The sequence below is a fragment of the Ambystoma mexicanum genome, chromosome 10 (genome assembly GCF_040938575.1).
Source record: "Ambystoma mexicanum isolate Mex_15411 chromosome 10, UKY_AmexF1_1, whole genome shotgun sequence".
NCBI lineage: Eukaryota > Metazoa > Chordata > Amphibia > Caudata > Ambystomatidae > Ambystoma > Ambystoma mexicanum.
The window spans coordinates 864,795,623-864,817,205 of NC_090932.1; the positions used below are offsets into that span (position 1 = coordinate 864,795,623).

The window sequence follows — 21,583 nt, forward strand, 5'->3', positions numbered from 1 at the left end:
CTCAAGGTACATTACTACTTTTACAACGCACAAGGGTCTGTACCAGTTTAAGCCCCTCAGCTTTGGGATATCCTCAGCAGCTGAGGTGTTTCAGAATGCCATCAGGGGTGCTTTGGTGGGTCTAAGGAGAGTAATAAACATGAGTGACGATATTTTGGTCTTTGCCACTAACCATGCCGAACACGTGAAGCGTCTAGAAGCAACCCTACAGAGACTGAAAGATCTTGGACTCACCTTACACCGGGAGAAATGTGAATTCTTCAGAGATTGCATTGGGTTTTTTGGCTTTGTGTTTCATGGCAACGGTGTATCCCCGGATCCGGACAAAGTCAAAGAAATCCGCAAGGCTGCACCCGCCCCAATCGCCGACAGAAGTCCGCAGTTTTCTGGGGATGGTGAATTACTGCGGCCGCTTCATCAAGGGTTTGGTGTCCCTCTCTGAACCCCTCCGGGCCCTCACGAAAAATGACGCTGTTTGGGTCTGCGGTACCAAAGAACAAGATGCGTTTGATGAAATCAAGAAGGCATTGTCAGATCAGGACACAGTGGCGTATTTTGATCCCGCAGCCGAGTCCGAAGTGGTTTTAGACGCAAGTCCGGTGGGTTTAGGAGCTGTGCTGATGCAGAAGGACGTGAGAGGCGAGATGCTACCTATCGCATATGAGAGTAAAGCCCTCACGGAGCCCTGTCCATCTTATGGGGCTGCAGACATTTCAGGTTGTACATTCTTGGGAAACCGGTAACTGTCATCACGGATCACAAACCGCTTCTTCCAATCCTAGCGGGTGTATCCTCGAAATCTCCTCCCAGGATAGAACGGTGGATGCTCGCCCTAATTGAATACGGGGTCAAATTGGTGTACCGGCCAGGGACGAACAATCCAGCAGACTACTTGTCCCGTCATCCTAATAGGGAGAGGGAAGGTGATCAGGGAGATGTGGCAGAGTGCAAAGAATTCGTAAACAATGTCGTGGCAGTTGCCATGCCAGTGGCGTTGGACAGAAGTCAGATGGCAAAAGAGTCGTCAGACGACGAGGTGTTTAAAATCATCAGAGCTGCAATTCAGATTGGCGATTGGAGAAGCATTGTGCAGAATAACACAAGGAGGGAGGACAGAGCCCAGAGGCATCTTCAGGCACTATGGAAAATCCGGGATGAACTCTCCACTTCAGAAGATGGGTTGCTACTAAGAGGTCAGCAAATAGCTGTACCATGGTCGCTAAGAGCCCGGGTCATGGAACTGGCTCACACCGGACATCAGGGAGTGGCGAAGATGAAGGAGAGGCTGCACACAAAGGTTTTGTTCCCAGATCTGGAAACCCTAGTTGAACTGCATGTGAAAGGGTGTTTGTCCTACCAGGCGGCCAGCCCCGTAGAAAGAGCACCCCCAATAAATTCTATGGAACGGAGCGAGAAGCCGTGGGGCACAGTCCACGTTGACTTTGGGTCAACCGGGAGGGGCATGTACTTTTTAGTGGCAGTAGACCAATGGTCGAGGTATCCGGAGGTGGAACTGGTTGACTCGCATGCCACAGATCACACGATCCTTGCGTTGGAAAAGATGTTTGCCACGCATGGCCTCCCTGAAATCCTCTGCTCGGACAATGGGCCACCATTCACTGGGAACCAATTTGCACAGTACCTGAGAGAAAGGGGCATACAACATCGGAAGGTGTTGCCACTGTGGCCCAGGGCGAATGGGGAGGCCGAAAGGCTCATGAGGACACTTAATAAGGTATTCCGCATAGCGGCCAACAGTGGGGTGTAACTAAAGAGAACCCTATTTGAGTTTCTTCGAGAATATAGGTCGACACCGCATCAATCCACCGGTGTGGCTCCGGCTGAGGCTCTGTTTGGGAGATGCCTGAGGGGCCTCCTCCCAGAGGTGGAAGGTCGTGAGCCGGGGATCATAGACAATGACCGGGTGAGAAGGGAACGAGAAGCCCACAATGCCAAGGAGAACGAACAGAGAGGACTGCGAGAAAAGGACATAGCGGTTGGAGACTCGGTATTGGTACGCAACTGCAGGCCAGAGGGGAAACTGTCACTGCCATATGAACCCCAACCATGGGTCATCACCCATGTCAAAGGATCTATGATCACTGCAGCGAATGCACGGGGAACCATCACCCGCAATCAGTCCTTCTTCAAAAGATTTGACAGCCGGCCACCAGACGCTGCTCCTACGAGGCCTATGCAGCAGGAGGAAATGCAGAGGTACCAGAAGATGACCCATCCGTGGGTCCACCACCGACAGTCGGGACCCCACCGCTCAGCTCGCAGGCGGAAAGGCGATACTCGGCGCGACAAGGCCGCTCCATACCTGTTCGGCTCAAAGATTACATTCTAGATTCAGGTGACTGAACGGGTGACTGTCCTTGGCCAATGAGACACTATTCAGAAAGTTAATGTTTGTAATGTTCATGGTTGACCTGTGAATGTGTTGCAGTTGTAAGTTGTTGTTGTTTCTGTTTGAAGAAAAAAAGGGATGTTACGTCCGTAATGCATGTGCGCATGTGCTAGCCTCGTTGTGGCCGCGCATGCGCGTAACGAATAAAGACGGCCCGCGAGGCAGTTGCCGGCGGGACCCTGGAACAATCAGATGTGCGTGTCTGAGTCTCATTGTGTGCGTATGCTTTGAGGCTAGTACAGGGCGGCCCGAGGCACGGGAAGCCCCATCACACCGCCCATGCCCCTGTATTTTCGAATACTGGAATAATCTGCAACCTCACAGATAGGATAAACCTAATCAAAGCCGGATGGCGCCCTTTTGTTAGATACGTCTTGGGAACACACAGAACAAACGCCTGATAGGCATATACCCCAAATTTCCATAGGGTACCAAGATGGCTTAAGGCCTGATTGGTGTCAACGGTCCTGGCTTTCACAGGGATGCTGGCCAGGTTGAATCCAAGCCAGGAGTCCGGCAATGGAGTTACCCCGATGTCAACCAGGTAACGCATCACCCCTGTGTCCAGGTTATTAAACCATTCGCTCATCAGGAATCTCAGTGCATGTTGAATTATGTGTGCCAACAGAGAATCTTTGCCCCCTAAGTTGTATTTTATCCTCGCCCAAAAATTACAGCAAGCAAGCGACCACATCATAAAAAGAGAGAGTAAGCCAAGTTCCAGCCTAAAGGCCTGTATTGGTATACATGATGGTAAGTTCAACAAGGACCAAAGGATCTTTCCCTCTAACTTGCCCAGATGGGACACCAACCTCTATGGGAAAACCTCTAAGGCATACAGCATGGTGGGCACAATCAAAATCTTATATGCCAAAATCTTGGCTTCAATGCATCTTCCTCCTTGGGAGTCGATAATTTTGTTAAGTGTAAGCCACTTATTCCACACTTTCTAGATAATATCGTCCAGTAAGTGGGCACCCAAAAGAGTTGTCCTAATAGAGATTCCTAGGTATCTATACTCCTTTGTCCTTTCTAATTTCCCGCCACCCCTAGCCACCAATTATCAGTGCTCCTTACAAGTGCCCCTTTTCCAAAGACCATAACCTTCATCTTTATAATGCTTGGTCTCAGGCCTAGGACAACGTCATCAGCATATGACATACAAACCAAGCCCTTACCCCCAATACTGAGGGGGGGAATTTTCTCACCTCCCCTGGCCTGTGTGCGAGTTGAGATGTGTATAGATGCCAAAGCACATCCCTGTTTTAATCCCTTCTTGATGTGAATGTTGCTTGATAAGTCCCCGTCCTGGGAAAGTCTAATTCTGACCTCTGTTTCGCTGTACAGTGCTTTAATAAAATACAGCAGAGATGGATCAATTTGCCTGCTTTCTAACATTCCCACAATTTATCTCTGTCCACGCTATCAAAGGCGGCTCACAAATCTGCAAAACAGACATAGGGCCTCATTCCGAGTACGGCGCTAACCAATGGCGCTATTAACGCCTTGGTTGACGCCGTACCCGGACCGGAAGCGCCTTGGTGGATGGCGGAATCACCGCCCCATTCCAAGGTTGGCGGGGCGGTAATTCCCCATTCACCAAGGCTCTTCCCCATTCCCAAATGAGCCCCCATAGGGCTCAATGGGAATGGGGAAGATGCAAATAACGGTGACCGTTCATTACGGTCACCGTTATTGGCTTGGAGGCCCCTTTGCGCCCTCGACTTTAATACCTGCTCAAAGCAGGCGTTAAGGGCGAGGGCGCAGAGGGAACTCGGAGTATGGCAGTAAGGGAATACCGCCACCGGTCTCGTTACCGGTGGCCGCTATCCCTTACCGCCATACTCGGAATGAGGCCCATAGAGCGCCGTACCAGGATAGCGTTGGGTATCTGATATTAAAGTCAATAATGTCCAAATGTAATGGGATGTGGCACACCCTTTTCTAAAAACCAGTTTGATGGTAGCTTAGTATACCCTCCACCAAGCAGACAATAATTCCAGCAATATACTAGCAAATATGAGAAATAAAGTTGGTACCCTTTAGTGCGCTCCTTGGGAAGAATTACTCAATCACTTGGTTATGTTAATTCCAATTTGTTTATTCAGTATAGGTTCTGGATACTCCATACACTTAAAGTTTCAATAAACAAACTTTGTCTCCCAAATTGTCTCCCAACACGTGTTTCCCCATGACTTTAGCCACGGTTCCTCAGGGGAGATTCTAAAGTGAAAAAAGAACCCAAGTTCATACATTGTATATAAACAGAGACTTAAGTGCATTAAACCTCTAGTTTCATAACCACTTCTATCTGAGAAGAGGACATACACTCACCCTTGTCATGTTTCTCATAATTCTGATTCAGTATTGATTGGTATTCAATTTTCTCTCTCATCGGCTCTCTATTTGTCTTCCTTTTGTTCTTTTTCCCTTTTTTTTCCCCTTTTTTTCTTTTTTTCTTTTTTTCCCTATAAGAAAAATGCACAAAGCTCATATGCTTTGGTTCACATTCTAATACTGGCTATTAATGTGTTATATTTCTGAATAGCAAAGCAGTCTTTGCTGTCCTATACAGTGTGCTGTGTCCTTCCTAGCCTATATAGAATGGCATTTTAGTATTGATCCATTATTACTAGTATAAATTCTGCATTTGCATTGGTATTCAGTTTGATTGAATTTATGCACCCTCTATGAGGTAGCCCTTTACATTTCTAGAGAAAATTATTTTAAATTGCTATAGAGTTTACCTTGTGTGTAGATTCTTGTGGATTCAAAGATGTTCCTTTCTCTCGGTACGATTGCCTCTGTGCATCCGTGGTTCCCGGATGCATCTTACCTCAATTCTGCTTCTGTTTATATATCGCGGAGCACGTCGCGTGATGACGTCATCGCGTAATGTGCCGCGATGACGTCATACGCGTCAAAAAACGTGCGGCGGCCATCTTGGATTTGTTTTTTGTGGGGAAAAAAAAATGTTTTTTTTTTTTTTTTTTTTTCTATGTTGTAGCCTTCATTTTTGTACAAATAATTTTCAGGTTGCATTGCTATTTTGCAAAAGAATGGATTTATTTTCAAAGAACCCCTAAGCTAACACTAATGTCTTCTTTAATTTAATTGTGTCTCTAAATGTTGTTGTATCTATGCGTATGTGATGGCATCAACACGTTGGATCCAGCTTTCCATTTACTATATTTCAGTGTATGTGGTATAGAGTATATAGGCTCTATGTATAAATGAACAACAAGTTGCTTATACATGCTTTCAGTGGTAGACAGAGAGGTACTTAGGATGATGCACATATACAATCAATAGTGTTTTTATAACCAGTTTGCCATCTCTGGATCTGTGTTTAGACCAGTTTGGCATGTATCCATTATACAAATCCATTTTGACTCCATTCTCCTTAATATAAGTTCTCTGTCTCCTCCTCTTTCAGGTTGCTCGATTTTTTCCAGTCCAATGATTTTGATGTCCTTGATGTCTGATTGTTGGTGTTCTTTTGCAAAGTGTATGGCCATTGGGTACCTTGCATCCCCGTTCTTGATTGCTCTAAGGTGTTCCAATATCCGTATTCTAATTTCTCTTATCGTGCTCCCGATGTATTTCTTGTTGCAAATGCATTGTATAGCATAGATTACATATTGACTTCTGCAGTTTATGAATTGTTTGATGTCAATCATTTTTCCAGTGGGTAATTTAATTTGTTTGATTTCATTTATCATGTGTGAACAAATTGAACATTTGCTGCATTTGTAGGATCCTGTTGGTGCCGGCACTTTCAAAAAACTACTCAAGGAGTCCTTTACTGGGTTCCTTAGATGACTCGGACTTAATTTCTTTTTCAGAGTTGGAGCTTTTCTAAATACCATTGATGGTTTTTCTTCAATTATGGTGCTGAGTGTATCATCTGTGAATAGAATGTTCCAATGTTTATTCAAAGTTTTCTTTATGTTGTATATTTCACTACTGAATGTTGTAATGAAATGGGTTTTCATTTCTTTATTCTTTACTTTTCGTTTTTCAATTAATAGGCTGGTTCTTGTTACTTTTTCTGCTCTCTGAATTGCATGGTTAAGAGAGTCTTCTTTATATCCTCTCTGTATAAAGTTTTCTTTTAGATCTGTTAGGTGTTTTTGGTACCTGGTATCCAAGCTGCAATTGCGTTTTATTCTAAGTATTTCTCCATATGGGATGTTCTTTATGGTGTGTTTTGGATGGTTGCTTTGTGCATGTAGCTTGTTGTTGACTGCTGTGGGTTTGATATACAAGTCTGTTAGTATCTTGTCACCATCTGTGTACAGTTGTAGATCTAAAAATTCTATTTCTTCTGAGCTGATTTTTTCTGTGTATTTGATATTATGATTATTGTCATTAAGATAGGCAATATATTTCAGGAGGCTTGTTTTGTTTCCATGCCATATCACAAGGATATCGTCTATGTAACGACCCCAGTAGACAATTTTATTTTCTATGAATGCCTCATGTTGCCAGGCATGGATTAGTTCAAAATGGCCCATAAATAAATTTGCATATGGTGGGGCAAATTTCGCCCCCATGGCAGTTCCTTGTTCCTGCTTATATAGGACTTGATTAAACAAAAAAATGTTGTTTGACAGAACGAAGTTTAGCAACCTGAAAATTATTTGTACAAAAATGAAGGCTACAACATAGAAAAAAAAAAAAAAAAAAAAAAGTTTTTTTTTTCACAAAAAACAAATCCAAGATGGCCGCCGCACGTTTTTTGACGCGTATGACGTCATCGCGGCACATTACGCGATGACATCATCACGCGACGTGCTCCGCGATATATAAACAGAAGCAGAATTGAGGTAAGATGCATCCGGGAACCACGGATGCACAGAGGCAATCGTACCGAGAGAAAGGAACATCTTTGAATCCACAAGAATCTACACACAAGGTAAACTCTATAGCAATTTAAAATAATTTTCTCTAGAAATGTAAAGGGCTACCTCATAGAGGGTGCATAAATTCAATCAAACTGAATACCAATGCAAATGCAGAATTTATACTAGTAATAATGGACCAATACTAAAATGCCATTCTATATAGGCTAGGAAGGACACAGCACACTGTATAGGACAGCAAAGACTGCTTTGCTGTTCAGAAATATAACACATTAATAGCCAGTATTAGAATGTGAACCAAAGCATATGAGCTTTGTGCATTTTTCTTATAGGGAAAAAAAGAAAAAAAGAAAAAAAGGGGAAAAAAAAGGGAAAAAGAACAAAAGGAAGACAAATAGAGAGCCGATGAGAGAGAAAATTGAATACCAATCAATACTGAATCAGAATTATGAGAAACATGACAAGGGTGAGTGTATGTCCTCTTCTCAGATAGAAGTGGTTATGAAACTAGAGGTTTAATGCACTTAAGTCTCTGTTTATATACAATGTATGAACTTGGGTTCTTTTTTCACTTTAGAATCTCCCCTGAGGAACCGTGGCTAAAGTCATGGGGAAACACGTGTTGGGAGACAATTTGGGAGACAAAGTTTGTTTATTGAAAATTTAAGTGTATGGAGTATCCAGAACCTATACTGAATAAACAAATTGGAATTAACATAACCAAGTGATTGAGTAATTCTTCCCAAGGAGCGCACTAAAGGGTACCAACTTTATTTCTCGGAATTGTACATATATTGCTGCAGCCACAATACAGGCACCCCTGGTTCAGACCCTTGGCCATCTGAGAAAGGAACCAGAGAGGCACAAAGGCTTCGCTCTAGATAGGAACTCAAGCCGACATTGGCTGCAACATCTGTTTTTTTCAAAAATACTAGCAAATATGTTTGCACTACAATCTAGCATAGCTAGTAATCTATAATTGTCAGGAAGCTCATGTGGGCCCTTTTTTATAGACTGGAATTAAAACTGCTGATTTCCATGTTTTTGGGATATTACCAGTTTCACAAACATATATAAGCAAGTGTTTTAGAATATGAGCCCATAATGGGACATTTGCCTTCAAGACCAGATTTGAAAGCATATCAGGGCCAACCGCAGTAGATTCCTTGATCTGATTAATTTTGGCCACTAGGTGAGCACTTTTAACTACATGCAAACAGTTGAATTTACCATAGGCCTGACTTTCCATGGACAATTCTGGTCAGAAATTGGCAACCATCAAAAGATCTCTCAATAAACTTAACCCACTTTTACTCAGATACGGCTACCAATTCTCTTGTATAATTGGGACTAGGTTGCGATTCCCTCAACCCGTGCCAGAACTTATACCTTGTCTTCAAACTTGCTTGCTTTCTCCTCTTTTCATCAGGGGAACAGGTACCGTTTCTACAGATACTTTGTAGGGCGGAGTTTAGCTCCCTCTTCTTTATTGCAACATCATAGTCATAACAATGAACCATCCTATGTGGGCCATTTTGTTTGAGCACTTGTCTAGATACCATGGGGTCATCAAAGGCGTGAATCTTGGTTAGGTCTAAGTTATACTGTGGGTGCAAATTGCTACCCACCAGGCCATGATTTTTAAGAAAAAGATTCAATTTTTCAATCCTTCTCAGTGATCAATGAAGTCGGTTACCCCTTGAATTGAACTCTGGGTTACAATTCAATCGTTCTCTGCCATCTTGCCTCAACCCCTCAAAATTCATTAGCAACATCGAATGGTCACTTGCCTTGGTAGATCTAATTTCCAACACAAGTTTCAGACTCCCCTGATGGACATTCATAAATATTAAATCTATTCGGCTACTGGCACTACCATTTGACCAGGTTCTCTCCCCCGTACTGTCTCCCTGTCTTAACGGGGAGAGATCAAACTCTGTCATAGCTCTCAGCCATTCCTTAGTCCTGACCCGCCCACTCTGTCCCGTATTCATGCCCGTGCCCACCCTCTTGATCCTGCAAACAGTCCACGTTGCAATCCCCTGTTACAATAATATGGCCTCCTGGGTAGTTAACCACCCAAGCACTTAGGGTCTCAGCTATGACATCTATTATTTCTGATGTCAAGCTCCCCCCTGGAGTGTCATAAAGGGTAGCCACCAAAACTGGTAATGAGCCACCTCCAAAATTCCTTATAGATGATGCCAAGAAGTTCGAAGTTTAGGGAGTTCCAACTTAGTAAGATCTTTTGTAGTGATCAATCCCAAGTTTAAAAAAAGGGCTACTCGGGTCATGTTTTTCTCCATAAACTTGACATGTATTTAGTCCGCACACCAGGCAGAATCCTTCATTTGAGTTTCATAGCCCCAGGTCGTGGGCCTCAGTTGATCAACCAGTTGATCAACCTGGCCAGCTCAGGTTGATTGCATGTCCGATGCAGATCTCTGGGGGTCTTGAAGAACCACCATATTCGCTTGCCTATTATTTTTTGGGGCAGGGTGTTCCCTGCCGATAACTGAGTCTGAGGCGCTGCACTCTTGGAGCTCTACACTTCCATTCGGCAGGTTTAGTTCCTCCCACATTGCTAATGTGTTTAGCTCCATCTCACTCCTTTCATCGGCACCCAATTTACCCATCCCGGATGGCACTTAGGACAATGCCTGGTTATTGCTAAGCTGTTGTGGCCCTTCCACCTGCAGCAAGGACCCAGTGCCAATATTTCCACCACTAGGTGGCTTGATCAGGGATTTAGTCACCCAGCCATCCATAGGGCCTTTAAGGAGAACTTGTCTGCACTTGCTATCTGCCAGAGTGTTTGAAACACTAAACACCCCCTTGCTCTTTTACTGTAGCTTCAACTGTCCCAGTACTTCCTGATTTTTCCAATTGATGCCAGGTTAGACCTGTTGGTCTTCTTTGGTCTCTTCTTTAAACGTTTGACCTTGCGAGGAGGGGAATCCGGCGCATTCATCATGGAAAGCTCAGCACAATTATCTTCCAGCGCCCCACAATCTGAGGCCGCCACAGCATATGCCCTTTCTTGGCAAGGCTCCTCCTTCCTGGGAGATGATGTGGCACTTATCGTATGGCTAATTTTTGGGTTGACCATTTCCTCAAGGGAAGAACCTTTAATACTTATTCCAACCACATCCTCTCTTAAGGCCTTCTGCTCCTCCGCCATCCTAGAACACAAATGTAAAAGCACCTCAATTTTTGCTTCCAGGGACTCCATTCCATTCTTCCCCTGTGGGGGTCTTATCTTATTGATTACAGCACCCTCCTCTCTAATTTCCTCCAAACTTTCTTCCCTATCAATCTCACTCTCCCCAGGTGGCGATTCTGCCGAGGTCATAACATTTTTCAAGTTAAGAGTACGAGAAAGGTTGGAGGACATCAAATTATCAGTCTCAAAGTCAGCCAGCACATAGAATTCCTTTTTACCACATGGCATAACTTCAAAAGTGAGCCGTTATTATCCAAGGAGGTTAACGAATCCAACTCGAGATTATCAGGATGGCAGGTGTTTAGTGTGGCGCCCAGGGCCTCCGGGAAGAGCTTAGTAGATAGGAAGAATTATTTTATTTTTGGCTGGTAGTGGAGATTTTCTGGCAGCAAAGGAGCCACAATCATTTTTTTACATGGCACTGCCAATACACCCAATTTATTCATCGTCAGACTTCTCATGCCCTTTCCCTGTGACTTCATTTGCCAAATAATCCAAATACAAGGAAGCAACAAACACCAGGGAGAACACAAATAGGTCTTACGGTTCAGGCAGAGAATTTTCAGCCGAGGAGAAAAGCATCCCAGTTAGTCACAAAGATATTGTCCAAATGTTATAGTTCAACTTTCTTTCTCCCCTCAACCCTTTGCCAGGATACAGCTCAAAGTTCCTCTGATGCGGAAAACCTTAGATGGTCCACGCTTAGAGGGGTTAGAATAAGGCAGGAAGAGGACCTACCGTGTCAACCTCCAATCGACTCCAGCAGCGAGGGTACCGGGTCCACTTCCACCGCCCCACAAACTCACAGACCACAGACCGATTCACCCACTTCCGTGCGCGCTTCGCGCTGGAAGCAGGATTTTATACAATGAGACTCCTTGCAGCAGGGAAAACGTCACCAGGAGGTCGGCCTGTGCTGCTTTTCTGTGCGTTGTCCTTGTTCACTTACACAAAATAGGAATGAAATCCTAACAGAAAACCTTGGTGGAGCACCAGTACCACAGACCACTGCACCCACTTCCGAGCGCGCTCCGTGACGGACGTGGGATTTTATACGAGACTCCATGCAGCAGGGAAAACGTCACCATGAGGCCAGGCCAGAGCAGTTAAAGGGCCTGTGCTGCTTTTCTGTCCGTTGTCGTCGTTCACTTGCACAAAATATGAATTAAATCCTAGAAGAAAATGTTGGTGGTGTACAGGAACCACATAGCACTTCACCCACTTCTGTGCGTGCTCAGTGCTGGAAGTGGGATTTTATACAATGAGACTCCTTGCAGCAGGGAAAGCGTCACCTGGAGGCCAGGCCAGAGAAGTTAAATTGCCCGTGCTGCTTTTCCGTCCATTGTCGTCGTTCACTTGCACAAAATATGAATTAAATCCTAACAGAAAACGTTGGTGGTGCACAGGTACCACAGACCACTTCATCCACTTCCATGCGTGCTCCGCACTGGAAGTGGGATTTTATACAATGAGACTCCTTGCAGCAGGGAAAACGTCACCAGGAGGCCGGGCCAGAGCAGTTAAGGGGCCAGTGCTGCTTTTCTGTCCATTGTCGTTGTTCACTTGTACAAAATAGGAATACAATCCTAACAGAAAATGTTGGTGGTGCACAGGTACCACAGACCACTTCACCCACTTCCGCCATATAATATTTGAACGTTAAAGGAATATCTACATGGATGCCAATTTCATAAATGTATTGGTGGGGCCCAGACGAGCAGCCAGTGGATGTGCGCTTCTGCGTGATCACAGGTCTTATTGACAGATGCAAGCCCATGCTCAAAGATGGGGGCTGGGCATGGTGGAAATGGAAAAAATGTAAAGGGGAGCCCACAAGGGCCACGTGGGGGTAGAGTTTGGAGGTAGGGGTGGAGTTCCAAGGAGGTGGAGCTGACAGTTGGACTCCACTCAAAGGAAATGTTCAAAATTATATTTTTTAAATGGTCCAATTTCTTTCATGCTGCTTCTTTCCAAACTCCACACTGTACATCAATTCCACTTTAAATCACTTCCATGGCAGTGGTGCACCCAAAATACTGTTGGTAACACAGTGATTTTGAGTAAATTAAGGGATCCATAGACTCGCTCTGCAGTACAAGGCTACCAGGGTTGCTCAGCAGTTTGACATACTGTTGCTGAGATGTGTTATATTGAAAACTGTTTATTAATCGTATGACTTTTTGCAATTCCTTATTAAAAAAGACACGTGCTATAAAATGTGGCTGGGCATGGGATGGGTTGGGCTGGTTGCTTGCTTATATTCAGGGCGGAGGTAGAGGTATTTCTCCCCCTGTGGTGAAAATCAAAAGTTGGCACCCATGAACCCACAGTTTAATTTCCTAAAAAGAAACAGGCTGAGCAAATAAAACCGGCAGATGCGCAAAATATGGCTGGGGAAGGAGCACAGAGCAGATTAGATCACTGAGCCCCCAGCTACTCTTGTTGAAGCTGGGGGCTCGGTATAGCCTGGTCAGGGCTGAGGCTGGCTGGGTCCTGAAATCCGGCCAGACATCTGATGCCGGATCTCGGACCCGGCAAGAGCCGGCCCATTGGCCAGCTCTGGGGACAAATCCCCTGTTGCTCTACTCATCGGCCTTCCCATGGTCTCCGCCTTCCGCTCACCCTCTTAAGCCGCACTTATCTCAATGCAGCACTATGCAGGAGTAGGTTTCAGTATCCACCCCCCTGCCTCTCGATGGCACCCCAGTGCCCATGCCAAAGAAAAGGAAATTAGCCTATGCTCGGTACACTAGCTTCCAAATCTTGGTCTTTTAAGTCTGCTGATACCAGTGCCCCACTGGATGCCAGAACGCAGCAGTGTGCCCACAATTATATTGGACCTCAAACTAAGAGACCGTATCACACCGAGGTGCTGAACAGACTGCGGCTAAAACAACCTATTTATCTGAAAATGTTCAGTAGGGTCCACCAAACTATAGGACCCCAAGTACCTGAACCAGCTGCACCCCGAACCCTGTAGAACTTCAATTTCTGTCTCACACAGAGATTACATACACCAATATACAAGAAACTCAAACATGTAGGAAAGAGGCCAGCAGGACTAGGCGTCAAGCTGTGAAATAATCAGCTCCCTATTCTAAGAAATAAAATACAACGAATACAAAATTCTAAAAGCTGCTTAAAGCTGCCATTTGAAATCAGGAAGATAACCGCTTAAGCCTGAAAAGTCTATCTTTTGCTGCCTGACATGGCTGTTCTTGTACACTTATCCTAAATTCCTTGCCCATATAAATCAGTGGTGTAGCACAACATTTGGGGGCCCCCTTGTGAGACATACTCACGGGGCACCCTTAAGTGCCTTAACAAAGCACAGGCATGCCACACTCAAGGCCGGCACGGACCACCACGTGTACGCAATGTCCATGATGATCATGCCGCTCCTGGGGCACGCACTGCTCCAGGTGAAAGATGTATGTTTTTAAATCAAAGCTTAAATGTTTCACTTAGCGTAGAAAGAAGGGGGTGGTGCTTCCAAATATACCAGCTACCATGGTGGCTGGCGAGTTTTATTGGAGGGTATAAAATTTGCCACAAGTATGCGATTGCGACCAAGCATAGCGAGAGAGCCTGAACCAGCGAAAATGGGCTTGAGGGGTCGGGGAGATTCTTCCACCCACCGCCGAGAAACTTGTTTGAATAATGGGTCAAAATGGTGCATTACACAGCACACTTTCTGTGAAAAATTGGGTTGAAGGTCAGGCAGTTTGCAAACGGTCTGGTAGGTTAACTCATAAAATAATACAATAGATGCAAGTCACCAAGAGTGCACGCATTTCCCAAAGCATTTTCTTGCCTTTCCCCATAGTACATGCCAGTATAAAAAACATTTTCATGCTGTCTATGCCCACACATTCCCATGCTGGCTCCACCAATATAGGCCAGTATTCCCATATAAGAACTTTAATTTTCTTTTTGTGTATAATGCCAGCAATTGTACTATAAAAGAGCATGTCAAAGCTGGATCTGCCAGTATATGCCAGTACCCCTATGTAAAAACATACTCCTTTTGGATTGGCCCTTAAAAGTGCCATTCCACAATAAGAAAACAAGTCTAAACTGCTTCGAATGTAGGCCAGTCTATACTCTTAAGAACACTTATCATTCATGGTTTATCATGGATGCTTAGAAAATAAAGTCATACCACAGTAGTAAATAGCTAGGCTGCTGCATCAAAAAGGCAGTCTAGCAGTGGACTTCTACTTTTCATGCTTGTTCAATCATAGATACCCAGAAAAAAATGTCATGCCACAGTAAGCAATGGCTACACTGGCTGCACCAAAATGCCACTCTAGCCACATTGGAACACACATGAAGTTTGCTTTGCCTGAAAATGCCAGTAAAACATGTCATGTCACTGAAGGAAATGTACACAATGATTCAGTGAACTTCAGCCTCCCAGGACCTAACACACACACACACATTCACCCACCAGTCACTCACCCATAACCCTCTCTCACATGACATGCACTCACATTGCATTCTCCACACAGACACCCACCAACCCAGAATATTCACACACACACACACACACACACACACACACACACACACACACACACACACACACACACACACACACACACACACACACACACACACACACACACACACACACACACACACACACACACACACACACACACACACACACACACACACACACACACACACACACACACACACACACACACACACACACACACTCATACTAATTCACCCACAAGTCATTCACCCATCTACCTTCCCTCACATTCACTCACACTGCATTCTCCACATGAACACCCACCCAGAACATTCAAACACCCACATAATCACATCCATCTCCAGTCACACACCAGTAACTCACGGCATTCTCCACAGAGCCACCCACCCACCCAAAACATACACACACAATCACATTCATACTCATTCACTCACAAGTCACTCATCCATACACCTTCTCACACCAATCCCACTGCATTCTCCACACAGACACCCTCCCACCCAGAACATTCACACTCACACACGTGCAATCACATTCATACCCATTCTCCCACCAGTCACTCACCCATATACCTTCTCTCACATACAATCATACTGGCACCCATCCACCCAGAAGATTCACACACCCACATAATCATATTCATATCCATTCACCCGCCAGTCACTCACTCAGACACCTTCTCTCACATCTACTCACCAATGCATCAACCCGTCACAATACCACCTAAGCCTCATTTCAGACAATGCCCCCTACATGATGGCATGAGGAGGTCCACATCATCAGAGTGAAGGCACTTGTCACTAATGGAGCGGTCGGAGGACACTAAACATGACCAGCTTCCGTGATTCTGCAATCCTGGGCGGTAAGTCTGCAGCTGCACCGTGGTATGGTATGATATACAGGAGGGGGCCTATCAAGATCAATGTGGCTTTGAGGCACATGCTAAGGCCATAACTGACTGTGTGTATTTGTATTTACCATGGTCACTTTTTCAGATGAACAGAATGCACGTGTTGCGAGCTTGCCCCCTGCCATGTTTTTCCCCTGTTACCTCACCCATAATATCCTGGGCCTTTGCCCGAGGATGCTAAAAACCCTAATGCCCCATTCTCCGACCAGGTAATGACCTGTTATGAGCTTTGGATGTGGCAAATTACCACTCGGTATGCAACTAAAAAAGATGCATTATTGCTTGAAAAGAATACTTTCTGGTCTCCCTCATTCATTGGGTGCACTTTATTCCTGGTAAGCTGTTTTCAGGGCACACTGTATTCAGGGTAGTTTCTAGACAATATAGCCCCAACGATGGAACTCTGGCATGTGCCCTGTATCACAAAACCTGCCCTGCTGACCAACCCCAAAATCTAAAAAAGATCACTGTAACATAGCAAAACATCACATCCAACATCTTTATCCCACTTTTCAGCACTATCCCCACAGTTTAGGACTGACATTTGTTTACATAATTTACCAGTGCTAGTATATGTTGGTTTTGCAATATGAAGAAACCCAAAGTATCCATTGAGAAGGCCCTATAAGATGTATCTGTAGAGAGATGACGGTCTCCTGAGAGAGAGAGCCGAAAGAAGTGTGAAGATGTGAACAAGAGAGGCTGGTGATGTCACAAGAGAGGAGAGTGATGCACTGAGAAAGGCTGACCAGAAAAGATAATGTATAGACCTTATGGAATCAGATGACAAAATAAAGAATGGTGTAACGTTTCATGTGCTGAATGAAGATTGCATGGGCGAAGAACACTGAAGAAAATATAAGTCTCTTTAGAACTGTACAGATGCTGCAACGCAAGTAGGCTAAGTAATCATGAAGGCTGGCTATACCTAGTGAATAGACTGCAGGTGGTGCCGCCAATATATATATATATGTGTATAGAATCTGTATATTCGAGATCACATCTTTAGTGAGCCAGGACCCATGAAAGAGAAGGGCTGAAATGATGGTGCAGCAGAGAAAACGGCTGAAAATCGAGGAAGGATCGTGAAGGCTATCTGGCCCAGTGTCAAGGGTTGGGTCAGCCGAGAACTGGTGAGAAGCGAGGCAAGCTCTTGTTAAGGTGCAACAGAAAGACACTATGAGTGCCATGTTTTATTCATTTAATATCAGTAAAGAAGGCGCTCAAACACGGTCTCTGTCACATGGAGTAGATGGAAATATAACATGGGCAAGCAGAGCAGAGACTTGAAGATAAGAACATGCTTGCACTCCCTTCTATTCTCAGGAGCAGTGATACTTTGCAAGGCCTAGTTCAAAGATAATTCAAATGGCAGACGGCATGAGTGATGATGGATGGTGGGCTAACTGGACGGGGAGGCATGGGCAAGTCCACCCACCAGCAGCTGGGGTACCAGCTTGCATGCTGCTAGCGATTCAAATATTCCAGAAGGGTACAAGCATGGCAACCAATTGTAGAGAGCCATGTATTGCAGAGCCCTATAGTTTGAGACCCAATGGTGTGTCGTGTATCTAACAAATATTGAGGATGACTTTCTCAAGGAGTGGGCATAAGTTGTCTACCTGACTATAGAGACCCAATCACAATCCAATCCCTAGATGTTCCCCATAGACCAACCACAATCCTAAATAAGTTTTCTTAGTTTTCCATGTAGTATGACGTCACGTATAACAGGTTTTTACTATAAAAGTGTTATTTTTTATGTGATACATTGAGATTATGTTGTGAGACGTCCGTGGATGTCCGTTATACTCCCTGTTTTAGACAATTGAGAATAAAACAGATTACCTTTGCCAACTTCCTGAGTCAGTCTTGTTATTGGTGTAAGAGGTATTCTGCATCCCCATCCATCTAATGATGTGCTACCTCATTTAAAAGAGCCTAATGGTTCACGTGGTAGCATGTCGGATGGTTCGAGACCCATCGATTAAGTAGAACTCCAGTATTTGGGACGATCGAGCAGCCTTCGCCATCTAGCTAGAAGATCGCAGGGGTTCCTGTGGAGAGCATCTGATTTAGAATTCTTGCAAGAAAAATCAATACAGGTGGGACGGGTCCTTCTTTGACGAAATCCCTCCTGTTTTCCACAGGCGCTTCGCGGATGGAAGACGAAAGTGGTCGATTGGAGAGGGGAGCCGATACCGAATGCCCCGAGCTGAATGAGCCAATGGTGAGTAGACTGAGGGGAATGGCAAATTGTGGGGATGGGATTGTGGTAGTTTAGAAAAGTAACAGGGTTGATTATAGAAGAAACGCAGAGCGTTTTAAAGTGTAAGATAAGAGAAGAGATAAGGCCTGGGATTCCTAACTCAGGGGGCCTCATTACGAGTCATGCCGGTAAGGGAAAAATGATGCTGGTATGTAAATACCGGCATCATTTAACGTTCCGTAGCATTCTGACCCGCAAACCTGGTATGAACGGCACCGTTATTTACGGTGCCGCTAATAGCGGCATAGGCGCGTACACGCGCCTCTTCAGGTAGTAAATACCGGCATGCCGGTAATAGGGGGTAATCACAACCCACGCAAACATGCAAATACCGGCATCGCGAACACGGTAACAACAGGCTGCATGATGCCGGAAAAACAGGCATCGTGGACCACCCGCAAACAGCAAGATACAAGGCAGCTGCCACAGGTGCACACAATCCCCACAGGTGGAGTCAAAGGAGGCTGCGCCAGTATGAACTGAGAACACCCACACACCACAACCCCCCCCACACAGGTGTAGGCAATGCAGAGTGGGCCAGTACAAAAGGAGCACACCCACACACCACAACCCCCCCCCCAGGTGTAGGCAATGCAGAGTGGGCCAGTACAAAAGGAGCACACCCACACACCACACCCCTTCCTACACCAAAATGCTACCACTAGCATTTGCAATCATGGCGCAGGAGGACATGCCTATTCTGCTACAACTACAGCAACAACGACAACAACAACAACAACAACAACAGCAGCAAGAACAGGCAGCACAGAGGAGACGCAGGAGGAGAAGGAGGGTGAGACAGGCCTAGCAATTACCACCAGCGCAGCCACCAGCGCCTCGTAGGCAGCCACCAATCCCTCGCACCAGTCCCAGCCCATTCAACCTAACCCCTGAGTAGATCCACACCCTGTACCGGTTGGACCGTGACACCATCACCACCATAGTGGACATGATACAGAACGACATTGCCAGCCACATACAAATACGAACTGCCATCCTCCCACTACTGAAGGTGGTGTCTGTGCTACACTTCCTGGCCACATGCACCTACCAACACACAGTGGGCCAGCTGCATGGCATTTCACAACCACTATTCTCACGCATGCTGAACCAAGTGCTGGATGCCCTCCTGAAGCACGCAAGCACCCACATATCCCTACCACGGACTGCCTAGGAGATAGCCAAAACCAAAGTAGGCTTCCATGCACTGGCAGGCATGCCCAATTGTGTCGGTGCCATCGACTGCACCCATGTGGAATTGGTAGTCCCCCATGCCACAGAGGCGGTGTACCGCAATCGCAAGCAATACCACTCCATCAATGTGCAAATGGTATGTGACTCCAGCAAGATCATCACTCATTGCTGCGCCCGATTTCCTGGATCCACACATGATGCCATGGTACTGCGCAACTCCACGCTACCCCGTCACATGGAGCGACATGCTTGACCACGTGCCTGGCTGCTCGGTGAGTTGCACAACAGGCCCATGGCCATGCTGTGGGGTACTCATGTGTGCGGATGCAGAAGGGGGGGGATAGTACACCTGGGTGGGAAAGGGGGGGATAGTACACCTGGGTGGCAATAGCCAGTGAGTGTAGAATGAATGCAGAGCTAAACACTCCTCACCTGACACAGCCAAACTGAAAATGACACATCACTGGGCCACATATCACAAATGATGCAAATGGATGACAACAAGTAAGAGGCACAACCAGGCCACCATGGTGATGGCAAGCAATGCATGACTGAATAGGATGGCAACTGTGCCAATGCGGCCAGTGTGACCATGCATAGCAAAGAGTATACTGCATGAATTGGAGGCTAAACATTGTCGCACTGCCACAGCACATCTGCCTCAGCATGCATGCTTACACCCTGCATCATCTATTCAACCCCATCCAGTGTTCCACACCTCTTTACAGTATACATTCCATATAGGTGACTATTTGGTACACGTACAGGGACATGTGCATGCTCACACCTAATAGCTGCTGCCATGACTGTGCTCCCTGAAGGTGTCAGTTCAGAGTGACACACACCTATTTGTATCTGCTTGCAGGTGATGGAGGATATCCCTTGAGGCCGTGGCTACTTACCCCAGTGCGGAACCCGCAGAACAGCCATGAAGAGGAGTACAATCGTGTGCACACTCGAACCCGTGTTGTGATTGAGCAGACCTTTGGCCTGTTGAAGGCGCGGTTCCGCTGCCTAAGCAGGTCTGGTGGGGCACTCCTGTATAGGCCTGAGAAGGTGGTAAAGATCACCATGGCCTGTGTCATGCTGCACAACATGTGCGTCCGAAGGAATGTACCACTGCCACCTGACATTGACATGCATGGCCCGGGTGAGGATGAAGGGGATGGAGATGGAGGCGAAGGAGCCCCCCTGCCAGTACGTGATGCACGGGATGGCCATGCTGTACGCCAAGCACTAATTGACGAATACTTTTAAGACACAGGGACCATGAATGACTTGTATCAGTCAGACACTGGGCCAATGTGAACATGCACAAAGGGAATGTTGTAATTTGGACACTGAACACCGTAACACATTAAATGGATGCACACGAAAAATTACAATGTCCAGCCAGGGATTGTTCTCCAGAAAACTTGTGTATTATATGAAAGTGCAAAACTGTGCCCACTCCCCCCTCCCACAATCCCAAAACAAACTCCCTCACCCACCCCACAGATCCCAAATGTCCCCATGTGCGCAACAAACAGTGTTGCCTTCACCAATGTTACTCCTCACATTTTTTCCAATTTTCAGAAAGTCACTTTTTGGCGAATTTAGATTCTGGGGGTTCCATGGCCATGCGCCGTGCGCTCCTGCGCGTTAAGCGCACAGGGCTAGATTGAACAGAGGTGGAAGGTGTTGACGTGGTGGATGTGTCAATTGTCAATCCCCTTGCAGACCCATAGTGTGGCTGCTGCACTTGCCTGATGTTGGCTAGTAGGGCCTCGGTCAGTGACCCCATGCACTGCCTGAATGCAGACGTGGATGCCTCCACGGCAGCTGTATTTGCAGCAATGGCCGTGGCTATGGCCTTCATGGCCTCAATACCGGCAACGACCTGCTGCCGCATAATCTGCAGCATCTCGTCTTGGCGGGCCTCCACCCTTGCAAGACGGACCTCAAAGGTGGTTTCTGTCGCAGGTGTACCGGTGGCTGGTGGGGTGGTGGAAGGCAGGGTGGTTGAAGGCAGGGTGGTGGAAGGCAGGGTGGTGGAAGGCAGGGTGGTGGAAGGCAGGGTGGTGGAAGGCTGGGTGGTGGCAGGCACCTGCGTGGGGCCCTCATCCTGGGCACTGTTGTCCGCGAAAATGCTGATGTCCGAATCTCCTAGGTCGGAGTCATGGAGACATGGGTCATCCAGGCTCTCTGTCTCCACAGGGGGGGAAGGGT

At 46.1% G+C, this 21,583-nt stretch overlaps 1 protein-coding gene across 1 annotated transcript in view; it reads right to left on the reverse strand.

The window, feature by feature from the left end:
* LOC138492940 (uncharacterized) overlaps window positions 1–21,583 on the reverse strand; it is a 334,933-nt gene that overhangs the window by 104,883 nt on the left and 208,467 nt on the right. The window contains exons 8-9 of the mRNA XM_069620230.1: window positions 10,146–10,708; window positions 2,344–2,468 (exon numbers count right to left, since the gene is read on the reverse strand). Coding sequence (XP_069476331.1) covers window positions 2,344–2,468; window positions 10,146–10,708 — 688 coding nt within the window. The remainder of the gene's footprint in view (window positions 1–2,343; window positions 2,469–10,145; window positions 10,709–21,583) is intronic.